Source organism: Alligator sinensis, unplaced genomic scaffold (genome assembly GCF_000455745.1).
Source record: "Alligator sinensis unplaced genomic scaffold, ASM45574v1 scaffold222_1, whole genome shotgun sequence".
Classification (NCBI taxonomy): domain Eukaryota; kingdom Metazoa; phylum Chordata; order Crocodylia; family Alligatoridae; genus Alligator; species Alligator sinensis.
This window is the reverse complement of record NW_005841912.1, coordinates 189660-202409: the sequence shown is the minus strand read 5'-3', so window position 1 is coordinate 202409 and position 12750 is coordinate 189660. Positions and strand designations below refer to the sequence as shown.

At 42.9% G+C, this 12750-nt stretch overlaps 1 protein-coding gene across 4 annotated transcripts in view; it reads left to right on the top strand.

Annotated features, from left to right (window-relative positions):
* Positions 1 to 12750, top strand: part of USO1 (USO1 vesicle transport factor) — an 86927-nt gene that overhangs the window by 16933 nt on the left and 57244 nt on the right. For 3 of the 4 annotated variants that reach the window (XM_025198052.1, XM_025198055.1, XM_025198054.1), the window contains exons 4-7: positions 358 to 437; positions 2932 to 2943; positions 8053 to 8153; positions 12561 to 12663. In XM_025198052.1, the coding sequence (XP_025053837.1) occupies positions 358 to 437; positions 2932 to 2943; positions 8053 to 8153; positions 12561 to 12663 (296 nt within the window). The remainder of the gene's footprint in view (positions 1 to 357; positions 438 to 2931; positions 2944 to 8052; positions 8154 to 12560; positions 12664 to 12750) is intronic. The other variant, XM_025198056.1, reaches the window with a different exon arrangement.

The window sequence follows — 12750 nt, the reverse complement described above, 5'->3', positions numbered from 1 at the left end:
GAACATGAAAAGAGCCAAATAAATTATGCTTTGAAGTGATCAATTTGACCTTAACATACAGTTATTGGAAAAATTCTGGGTAGCTGAAATGAGCCATGAAAAAAAAGACATCTGGAAGTATCCTTGAGCATTTTGGTATGGACTTTTAGCTTCATTTTGGGGAACAAAAGTAGGCAAAATATTTTGACTTATTTGGTAACTGGATATTTTCAGATTTTTTTTATTACATCATGAAAAACAAAACCATTCATTACATCTGACCTTTTAACATATGACATTTGTCACTGCAAATGTGGTTCTAAGGAATGTAAGGAAAAAACCATAACTAAGTTACTAAAGTGGTACTTTTATTTACAGTTCAGATTCAGAAATAATTGGCTATGCTTTGGACACCCTCTACAACGTAATATCAAATGACCTAGAAGAGGAAGAACAAGGTAAGCTTGCTGGAGCAACTTTTCTGCATTTACTTGATGATAATAGTTATGTTAATGCATGGTATCTTGAGTATAACTGACATTAAAGTAATATTAGCTCCTTCAATCCATTTCTTGAAGTACTTGTGAACAATTTTTTAGGTTAAAAAGAGGTCTTTTTTTACTGAAATAAAATCTTCAAGGAAAAGTTCTGACAGTCAAAAAGCTGACCTTGTAGATTAATCGCTATATGCTATTTATGGCAAACTGTAAGAACATGTCCTTTATTTCACGGTAGCCTTTTTGATCACTTAACCAGTAACTATTGCTTAAGACATTGGCCCCTTAAACAAACAAACAAAAAAAATAAAGGTTGCTTTGCAAGTATGAAAATACTGTTTGTCACCAGTGCTATAGTCTTCACTTAAAAAACAAAACAAAACAAAACAAAAAACAAAACAAAAAAACCTCTCCCTTTTTGCCCCATTTGCTTTCATAATTGACTAAATATTTTAATAAATTTGGTTATGAAACGAGATTTTTAAGCTGCTCAGTTTTTCTCACAATTTATATGACAAGAATTGGAACAAATGGTTGGTAATAAGAGGATTAGGCATCATGATGAGGGTTCCCAGTTGTTAAATTCATGCATGTCAAGTGATATTCTCACATGGGGCTTTTGGGCAATCATGGGCCTTTGAAGACTTTTTCTTCATGTGTAGCTAAAATGGGCAATATTTAAAATATGAATTTAAAGCAGATAGTTCTAAAAATGATCCTTTACTTGCTTACCATAAACATTAAAGGTGTAAAGAGAACCTGCTGTGAATTATTATAAGCGATTTTGGTGGTAATGGACACTCTGCATTAAATACTATGTACTGGAAACTTGGGTTTTTACAATTATCCAGTAATAGGCTAGGTAAGACTCATTGCTCAAGATGTGTACAACAGCTATTCAGTCAAGTGAGATTTGTTTTGTTTTCACTTATTAGGCAAAGACATGGAGAGAAAAGGTTAAAGTAAGGGCCCTCAAGTGAAATAGAATTAAGATATTAGAGGGGAGTAGAGAGGGCAGATCTATCTGATGGTCATACAAATAATGCCTTGGAAGAAGAATTTAGGAAAATGAGAAACTTAAGTATAAAGGCGTTTTCCAAATAAACATAATATATTTAAATATCCATGTGTTCTTAATCTCACCATACCAGTCCTGCCAACTTTACAGGTAACTTAACAGCACTTAGACCTTGCTTTTTAGTCTTTTACTGTTGATACCACTGATTCTATCCTGCCACGGATTTTGTGTTTTGAAAAGCTGGTTAATGTTGCCATTTCCATTTGGATGCATTAGATGTGGATAAATTCCTTGCTCAAAGATGGCTTGTTTACTTTTCATTCCATCCAGGAAGAGCACACCAACTGCTGCAGCTTCCTGAGCCTGACGAAGGGTTGTTGAACCCGATAGCTTGCTTAATAACTATTCTCCAACCATTTGGGTTGGTCTAATAAAAGATATCAAATTCACCCAAGGAACCTTGTCTGCCTATGTCCTTAGACCAACACGGCTACAACCTAAACCCTTGCTCAAAGATGTATATTCAGAAAAGTTGCTTAAATGGCTAATGCGTAATACAAGTCTTGATGGAAAGTAGCTGTTGGTTGACTAGCATCTATAGCGTGATATACTGTCGAGATACTGGCAGAAATGTAAATGAAATCTGCATCACTTCTCCTAAAAATCATTATCCCATATTGTAGGTTGCTGAACAGGAGAGAGTTGCTGGCTGAAACGCTGAACGTGCATTATGAATCTTTTGACCAATCCTTCCTTTCTATCCTTGTTCTCACCAAAATGTAAAGTTGGGCTGTCCAGCTTCTAAGTGGCCAGGAGTTACGTACTCTGTGGGCTAAATGCAGGGGTGGGGGGACATACCCCTTCTCTCTCTGCCCCAACATTCCTCTCCTGGGTAAGGGCAGGAGAGGTGGAAGCTGAGGAAGGATGGGGAGCCCAGAGACCCTGGCTTGAGCAGCAGCTAGGTGAGAGCCTGTGGGCTGCAAATTAATGCCTTGTGGGCCACATGCAGGCTGCCAGTTTAACAGCCTTCATGTTGTAGTCTTTCTTCAGAGCCACCTTTATGGATGATAGTAGGCATACATGTTAAATACTGATGTTGAGACTTAGCCCATGGTTTTGCTAGAGCAAGTAGGGGACTATTTTATCAAGACCACTGCCCAAAGGAGGATGTTTGAGTGCAAGAATGTTAGTTGGAAAAGACTGTTAGGGATTTAGTGAGTGTGTACATCTGATGAGAAGCATCAAAGTTGAAGACCGTTGACTCAAGTAATGAAAGAATAGTTGTGGGAGAATTTGAACATGGCTGCCTCTTGAAATCTAGGCCTTAACTTTATTACTAGCTGTGCTGTTGTACACTGCTATGTGGAAAACTGATTTATTTGTGAACCTTTCTCTTCTTTCTTTCTCTCTCTCCTTTTTTTTTGGCTATCTTTGCAGATGATTCTGAAGGTAAAAATCCTGAATTTGTTTGCATGGAGCTCATTTAGTCATAGTTGCTAATTGTAAATTACTACCTACTGTATCTCTTGGCTGTTAAAAAGGACACTGTCAAGGTTTCTATATTACTTTACTGAAGATTTTTCATAATCTCTTCTTTATATTTAAAATTCAGTTTCCCAAATTTGTTTTATTACTTGAAATGCATATTTCTCCATTACATACATATTGGTCAGGTTGTGGGTATGTGAGACAGCCTGTGGATGCTTAGAAAGCTTACTGGCACTCTTATACCTTAAGTTAGGGGTTGTCAACTGGGGGTGTGTGTACCCCCCCGGGTACTTGAGAAGGCCCTAGGGGGTATGCACGGGCAGGGGTGCCGTGCAGGCGCTGCCCACCCAGTCAGACTTGGGGGATGGGGGAAGCCTGCACATGGCAGCTGCCGCTGTTCTGCATTCGGCCGCACGCACCCCTCCGCCCCACAGTCAGTGTCCAGCCGCCAGGGGTACACTGATCCAAAAAGGTTGAAAACCCCTGCCTTAAATAATTCTCGGTTAATTGCTCTGTGATATGGTAGTGTTGAGCAGCAGTATCCAAATAAACAAGTGGACATGCACAGAGTTGCATTGTGGAAAAGCATCAAAGTAATTAATAACTTTTTGAGTACAGAAGTCATAGTCATGCTTCAAGCCTTCTGGCTTTTTGCAGTGTCCTTTTTCAGTAATGCATGTTAAGAATATGGCCTTATTGATATACAAGGTGTAATAGGGCAGTTCCACCCTAAGGGGCAAACTAACTTAGACTAACTGGTGGATTGATCAGCTTTATTGATTATTGAAACATCTAAAGCTAACATTTGTAAACAGGAATTCCTTTAATTCCTTACTTGCATGCAGTTTAAAACTTCACTAAACAGGCTATAGCACCTATAACAACATAATTTGGTAGTATGTGAACTCCCAAGATATCCTTCATTGTATTTTCTGCTGTTTCCTCTTAAGCTTTTTATTTCCATTTTACCTTTTCTGTTTGATTTTTATTTTTTGTATTTTTTTTCTACCATGAACTACCATATGGTATTTTTGTTAGCTTGTATTTTATTTGGCCTTTTATATATAATAGTTCAGGACATAGTAAATAGGAACCAAGCTTAAACAGTAAGTAGAACTCTTGGCACATTGATAAAAGCAATTGCATGTATTCAGCACGGACTTCAGCATTAAAACTCTAGAGTTTTGGTGGAAGACCAAGTGCCATGTGACAGGGAGGAGCCACAGGGTACATGGGCTCTGGGTCTGTGGCCTGTGGAAATTGCCCACCTCTGTACTACATCATTGGTGTACAACCTTTTCATCTTGTGGGTCAGATGAGCAGTGCCAGGTCCTTCCGCAGGCTGGATCTGGTTGTGGGGATTTACACAGCTTGACCTCTGTCTGTCCGTCTGGGGTGGAGGGGTATGATGGAGTGGCCCCAATCTGGATGCATGGGGAATGGGATGGAGTGGCCCTGATCTGGATGCAAGCTTCTGTTCCTGGTCTGGATGTGTGGGGCGTGGATAGGGTATGGCAGGGCAGGGTAGCCCTGATTCTTGCCATGGGGGTGGGGGGTGAGATATAGATCAGCCCTGATCTAGACACATTGGGAGTTGAGCAGCCTGGCCCTGATCCAGATGTGTTGGGGGTGAGGGGTGGGGCGAAATTAGATGGGGTGGTCTTGACCTGGATTTGGGGGTGCATGGGGGAGCATCCTGGCCTGATCTGGAAATGCATGGTGGGGCCTGGTTCTGATCTCCCTTTGCTGCACTGGCCTTGGTGAGCTTGGCCTCGGTTGTGTGGAGCTTTCGCAACCCTTTTTACACTCGCTTACCACAGAGTCTTGCATCTCACTGCTCTGCTAAGTGGCCTCTATATGTCCCTTTATAGCTATGTCCGTTCTGCTGGTTGTTATCAAGAAAGCGTTAATGACACTGTCCTTCCACTCATGCTCATAAAGTACAGAACATAAACTTTGTCCCCACTGGGTTCAAAAAGTACCAAAGAAACAAACTACTCAGCTTACTGCTGCTGTGATCCCTGCATCTTTGGTTCTGTTCCCCATGTGCCCTGGGACCTTACTGATCTGCTGCTGGGTTGTCTACCCTATACCTCCCAAGGGTCTATCATGGTTCTGCTGATGTGCCTTTCTTCTCTCCTCCTGGTGCTCTGGGACCAGCTTTTATGTCTTGAGGCCCTTCCCTTCTGCTGGTCACCTGACCCTGTCCAGTCAGGCCATCAGAGGATTTCCTTTTTACAGCCTTGCAATCTCTGGGTGGGGTGAGTTTGCAGCTTGATGCCAGTTGTATTTCTTCACCCCTCTGGCCTGGAAGATCCTAGCCTTGCAGCTCTGTCCTTTTAGTCTCCAGTAACAGGGGCGAAATCTCCTGTTATACGCAGTCCAATCCATGAACCATTCAGTGGCTTCCAGATTTTATTTTGGGAACCACTGAACTAGAGCATTCAGTCTCATACAGTAGCTATGTTCTGCATGTATCATTGTGGAAACATATGGAGTGCGGGCTTGTTTTCTTAAGGAGAGCCCTGGCTCTGAGATCATGTGGAAGCAGAGGAACAGTTGGAGAGAGAGAGTGGCATGGGAGAAGAGCACAAGAAACTGAGTGAAATTCTGGTGTGGGAGGAAAAATGGACTTTTTGCTGGACTTGGCAAGAAAGGCGGGGGTGCAGGAATTGGAGGAATGAAGTTAGAGCACATGACTCCATGGACAGACTCCCTGTCTTTCCACTGTGCAGGATGCTCCAATGTGTGTCCTACATCCCCACTGACACCCCCAAATGTGGTCTCTGTGGTTCCACCACATTATGTTGTGTGATATATATTGACGGTGAAAAGTAAAATGTAATGGGGCATAGTGGGTAGATATAGAAGAAAATGGGGAAGAAGGAACTGTATGGTGGAAAACTTGATGGTATGAAGAACAAGGTTCTGTGGAGGGAAGACAGTGTAGCTGTGGGGAAAAGTATGCAGGAAGGAGACACGGAGCCACTTGAGGCCTGTAGTAGTAGAGTGGTTAGAAGCCAAGCATGGCGGGACTTCTGGTTTTGCCTTTGTGCTTCAACTGACCTCTGGGGGATTTCTGCCGCCGCCCCCCCGGTCTACTGATGGGACCAGAATTTTTTGACTGTATGTAGGTGGGACATGAGATGCAAAAGGTTGAGAACCTTTGGCATAGTGGATGGTGTGCTGTTTGTGGACCAGGAAAGTAGTGTGCGATAAAGGTGTTTGGCATGGATTGTCTTCTCAGTAGCATGCTGAGAACTTGCCAAGTCAAAGATTTTTGCCTAAACTGTCATGAATACAAATGTCTTCAAATACCTATTTTTTCTATACTGTAGTGTAAAGCTGATGAATGTAGTTCTTTTTATTTCTGAACTTCCCCAATGTGCTTAGGTATGCCCAAACTTTAAGAGGGTTAGCTCATGCATGTTCACCTCTTCTGTATCTAATGGAACTAGTGAGGAAGCTTTATTCTCAGATTGATTTTTATGAGAGAGTAACCCCTCCTACCTAATGGATGGAGACGCACACTGCCTGTTTTGTGACCTCAGTGAAACATGCATCAGGGATGAATTTCTGTGGCTATTGAACTGCATTGGATTTGAGCCAGTGACCTGCCAGTGACAAGTTTATCTCATGAATGATAGTGCAATTAACTAAATCAGGTTCTCTCTATCTCCTTGAATACGAGTGACTATATCTATATCACAGCAGGACTGTGCTCTAGATGAGATGCATGCAAGTGCACCTCATGCACCCATTCCTGTTGATAAGCTTCAAATCTGAAAATAATATGGAGAAGGTTACTCTGGCTTTTCTCAGGAATGCCGCAGACAGATCCTAAGAGTGACTATAGAGTGGCCTCACAGGCATATTTTATTTTGTGCATGTAAGGTGCAGTGGTCAGGTGTGGCGTGGTTGGAGGATATCCTTGGCAGACCACATTGGGGTAACAAAGGACATGGCTGTGGTGGCAAACTGCATGTCGGCCTATAGACTGACATCCCTTGGCAAATTCCTCCAGTGAACATTCCTTAATTATCCAGTAATATCTAACCCTAAGTATTTGATGTAATGACTACCTTTTTGGGTTGTCCAATATAAGCAAATATGCATGATGCAAAAAATAGTGTTGATGTTTTCTTTTAGACTGTTGGAATACTTTTTCTTCAATCATTAATATTTTTCTAGTCTATGCATCATGTACATTCCAAATAAGAGGTAGCTCCTTGTGCATCTTGAGTAAGTTTTTTGAAGGCTGGGTAACAGGATGAAAGTGAATTACACTTATGGAATTTGCATAAATCTAGATCCAAACGACTTGCAACAAATCCATTTGAAAATTGCTACCTTTTTTGATTCTTTAGAGGTTTTTAAACACTGAAACGAAAAAACAATCCTTTCACAAGAGCAAAGAAGCTGCTTGTACTTCCAGGTTTAGATGCTTTTACCTGTTAACTAAAAGTCTGTAAGTGTGAACCATAAATCTGCTTTTCCTTTGGAAATGGTATGTGTGACACCCTCTTAATTGTTGACTTTAACTGTATACAGACTGAGTCACTAGAGCTTTTTTTTCTTTCATTTGAAAAGGAGGATGCTTTCTGCTCTGAAAGTTGTTTTTTTACTTGAAACAGATTACTAGCAATTTTAGCATGTGGTCCTGCAAGTGAGATTTGGTATGTCTGAACAGATGCGACCAAAACAATTTCTGGTAAAATATTTAATGAAATATATTTTAGATGATTTCAACCTGTGAATCTTTATTTTCCTGTAAGGTCAATATTGTCTTCAGTGGAAGCTGAATTGGGTCTTTAAATAGCAGAAAATCAAGAATCTATCAAGTAAAGTAATCTAGCTCCTCATTTACAGTTGAGACTTCTGGAATAGAAACAGTTAATTCTCTACTGCAGAGCCATGGCGTTTAACATGACACAGATTTTTTGAGCCTTCGTTGTCTTTGTACCTTACACAGGGTGTGTGTGCGCTTGCTTCCTATAACCTCTCAAGAGAAGTTCTACAACTACATTACATTAATTCTACCTTGTAACAAGTTGTATTTGAATGTTACAGAAGAGAGCTCGCAAAAACAAGTTGATGATTTGGGAAGTCGGTTTACAGAAGTTTTCATTAAACAGTCAGAAAACATCACCCTCCTGTTGACCCTTTTAGAGGTGAGTTAGTAGTGAGGTGCTTTCCATTTTTTTAATGTTGTCTTTGTGTATATCAGCTGTGAGAGAAACCTGCCAGTGTTCTTGCACAAAAGAGTATCTTGCATCACACTTTCAGTTATGATCCATGATTTTCATTCATGGACCATAACCTGTCTGTAGATTTTAATTTCTTACTACAAATAAGCTCTTTGTTCTGCACATCATTAAAGCCTTAAGTAACTTACACTGTCAACTGTAGTAAATGCTCCAGCAGTTTATTGTCCAGATGAAATTATGCCATTAAAATTTATATATATGCAGAATCCAAAATATTTGGCATTTAACCTAGTTGAAATTTTATTTTAAATTTTATAAGATTTTTAGTGTCTTACATAGAAGTATCAGAAGCACAGTCTTAGGGGTGTAGTCCTAATCACACTGTAGATTTTAGTCCAAGGGTGGACAAAATGCAGCCTGTGGGCTGGATCCAGCCTGCCAATTGTCTGCAGCCCGCAGATGCCCCTGTGGCACTCAGCATGGGGCTGAGCCCCACCTGCTCCTGCTTGGGGTAGCCTGCACCATGTTCCCACCCTGCACCTGCCAATGACTCCTGCCCTTGCCAGCGTGCACAGCTTCCTGGCAGGGCTGTTTCTGCTGCTCCTGCTGCTTTCGAGGTACTGTTTGGCTCCCCCACCTCCAGTGGCTCCTTTTCCTGCTCCTGTTGCACTGCTCCGGGCAGCAGGTAGTGCAGGGAAGACACAGCAATGAAAGGGATGTATGGCAATGACCACATGTCCAGCCAGGTGTGGGGGAAGCTGCAATTGGGTGTCTCCTGCCCCAGCGCATGGGGCTCCAGCTCCCACTCAGCTGCCTTCCACCCCGTTGGCCGCCTGTGGATTGCTGCTCATCACTTTGGTGGGTGGAGTGTATGGGAAGTGGCAGGGAGTTGGAACTAGAGCCCCATGCGCTGCGGCAGGAGTCACATAGCTGCAACCTTTCCCTTTGCCTAGCTGGGCCAGGCATGTGCTGCCTGGCACATGTCCTTGTGGCCGCTGCCACTTCCCCCACACTACCTGTTCTTCAGAGTGGTGCAGCAGGGGCAATTGGCAGAGGAAGAGCTGGTGACAGTGGACAGAACTGAGCAGTACCCATGTGGCTGCAGAAGTAGTGGGAGCAGACCTGCTGGGAAGCTGCGAGTGCTGGCCAGGGCTGTGGCGGTGTAACGGGGCCTTCTCAGGGCCAGTTTACCTTTGGCCTGCCCACCTGTTTCTGGGCCAACCACCTGCCTTCTCGCCCGCCATGCCTTGATGATATTTAATTAATAGTTAATTAAGCAGGAGGCTGCCCATTTCTTGCCCTGATGCCATGGGGCACTATCTGCTGCTCCATACCTCCCCTGTACTGCAGCCCATGCCTCGCAGGTGGCATCTAGCTGTTATCCACATCACTGGTCCCACACTGGGCCCCAGAATCCTCCTATCAGGACCCCTCCAAGATCCCTCCATTCAGGTGGCCTACCCCGCCCTCATTCAGGCTAACTAGCTCCCTGAAACTATTTTCCCCTCTCAGGTGTTGTCCCTTCCCCTGGGACCTTTGGCCACACAGGCCCTGGCCCCACCTCCAAGACCAGTTGGGCACCCCAGGCCCTCCAAGCTCTGAGCGTCCCTCGCTGTGGGCCCTTGGCCCTTCTGACCGTTCTGATCCTGGCCCCAGCCTGGATCAGTCGAGGGTACTCTCTTGATCAGGTCGGAGTCTCTAGCCCTGCTCTCACTCCTGGGGTCCGCCCTCAGGACCCTACCAGTGGGTGACCCACCCAGTTGTGAGAGCTGGGGTTAAGGCACCCCGACCCACCTTTCACCAGGGTGGTAACTGGCCTGGCATTTCCTGGGGGCTCCCGCGCCACTGAGAGCCCCACCAGGCCACCCACTCCCGGCAGGGTGCAGTTTTAGGTCATGCCCAGGACCAGGAGCCTCCTGATCATCCCCTACAGCTCCTCCCTTACCTTTAGGATGATGCGTGAAGCCTCCCAACCAGGTGCTGCTGCCTGCTTGCTAGCAGTGAACTGCCCTGTTTATATGGGCAGCCAGAGCTCTAAAATGGCCACCACAATTAAGTACCTGCTGGCTGCTTGGCCCCAGGTCTTAAAGTGGCAGGCACAAAAAGTGCCCTGCCACAGGCAGTGTTGTTGGCAGGCCTGGGCAGGAGGGCTCGGCCCTATGCTCTCCCACCCACATGTGCACACCCACCCCCCTACACCCCCAATATACAGAATTAAGACTTTTCTTTGAGCTGTTATGCAACTGCTTCTATATACACTACTCAAAAATAAATCAGGACAAATTATTTTTTGAAATGAAGTTAAAATGTTACAGTTATGGGGGTTGGTAATTTTTTGGGCAGAGAGCCAAAAACACCTGCAGCCTCGGCTTGTAAGATGTTGGCATACCAGGGGTGGATGATGGGGGAGCCGCTTGGGGCCCAATCCTTGTTATGGCAGCACAGCTCCGGTCCCTTCTATGCCATCCTCCCTGAGACGTGCGTGCCAAGCAAAATGCCTTAGTGTGCCATGCTCTGCCACCCATGCTGGAGGTTATCTACCCCTGTAATAGTAGGTTTGATTGATTGATTGATTGATTTTTAAGTATGATTTGTTTTTTATCTATAACTTGTTAAAATGATATCTTCTGAAAGATTTTATATGTGCAGCCTTTAACAGCTCACCAAAACTCATTAAGTGGCCCTCCAGTTGAAATAATTACCCACCCGGTTTAATTTCTTATTGCAAATTGGGTCTTTGTTCTGCACATCATTAAGACTTTAAGTAACTTATACTGGCAACTGTAGTAAAACCATGCTCCAGCAGTTTATTGTCCACATGAAAATATATGTAATTTTAATGGCATGCATTCATCTGGATAATAAACTGCTGGAGCATGGTTTTACTACAGTTGCCAGTAAAAGTTACCTAAAGTCTTAATATGTAGAACAAAAACTTAATTTGTAGTAAGAGACTAAAATCTACAGAGTAGTTGGGGCTAAACCCCTAAGACTGTAATTCTGATGCTTCTGTATAAGATGCTGAAACTCTTCTAAAAATTAAATTTAAACTAGGTTATCAAATTTAAACTAGGTTAAATGCCAAATATTTTGGATTGTAAGTACAGTCTGATTTTTATGGTACTTTTAATTATATATACACTGCAGCAGAATGGAGAGAGAACACCTTGTTAATACACATTTCTTAAGTAGGGTTGAATCTTAAATCTACAAATGCGTCTAGTTAATTCAATAGTCTGTTTTACCTCGGTGCTCCAGGTTCAAGACGGCAAGGAGAAATGTGATTACCTGGGTTTAATTTATAAAGAGCTTAGTGCCCAGTTTATTGACTCCTTGAATTGAACCTGACTTTCTTCTTCAGAGGGCTCACAAAGGCTACCTTAAATATTAGAAGTCCCAAATTGCTGGCTTTGGTCTGAATTATGTGAGAATTGCACATTGCATATCTTGCTTTGATCCCCTGTTCAATTAAGAAAACTGAGAGATGGTAACTTCTTAGACTGTTTTGGTAGTCCCTTATGGTTCGCCTGGCACCACCCCCCATCCAAAAACAAAAACCCCATCTAAACTGATTGTATCCCTCCTGTATATTCTGTGCATCTCTACTGGACACTGAAACAATTTCTGAAATAGTTTAAATCTTACCATTCTGCAGCTGGGAGCTACGGAACTTTCTTCCTAGTTTTGATTCAATCTTCAGTCTGGCAGTTGAAGTGGTAGAAAAATAAGGCTAAAGTCTTGTCTAAATGAGACAGTTTCACTAGTTAAAACTTCAGGTGGAATTTTAAATGGGCTGAGTGACATCAATACAAAGGCTTATATGAGCACTCTGGTTTTTTATTTAGTTTAAAATGGTTGAGAGTCAGTTTTAAGCTGAACCACAGTAGGTTTATTTAAATTTGTGTAGATCGCTCTAGATCAAGCAGTTTAGCCTTCTCAGTTAGAAAAGGCCTAACAGGTAGACAGAATTTGCTGAAATAACTTTTCCCCAGAGGCTGATCCTAATGGGCAAGGGTGAGTAGGATACAGCAGCTTTCTACATCCTGTGGATTTAGGAGAAGTAGGATCTGTTCCTTAGAGACTGGACTTGTGGCTGGAGTTGAGGAGGAGCCCTAAGAACAGCTATCTCTGGTAACAATGACAGAGCTGAAGTTACTGGCAGGTCATGTTGCTGTTAAAGCAAAAATGAAAAATCAGCCATGTGTTGTAGTAGAGGAGGTTTGGAGAGGCATTTGCTCAATGGTGAATGTGTTTGTATTTGGGTTGTTTGGCACTGAGTCATACAGCCTAATTATGAAGTCTTTTTTTAGGTTGCTTGAAGTGAAAAGCTGGTAGGTTCATTGCTTAATATTGTCCTTTGTGACCTTGCAGGAATTTGACTTCCATGTTCGCTGGCCTGGAGTGAAACTACTTACATCACTGTTAAAGCAGCAAGGACCCCAGCTGCAGCAGATAATTCTTGTCAGTCCCATGGGTAAGGAGTTTGGTTTGCCACTGGCTAACTTTAAAACTAGAAATCCAATGAAATATCAAGGACTTGGAGACTCTTAATAGAACATTA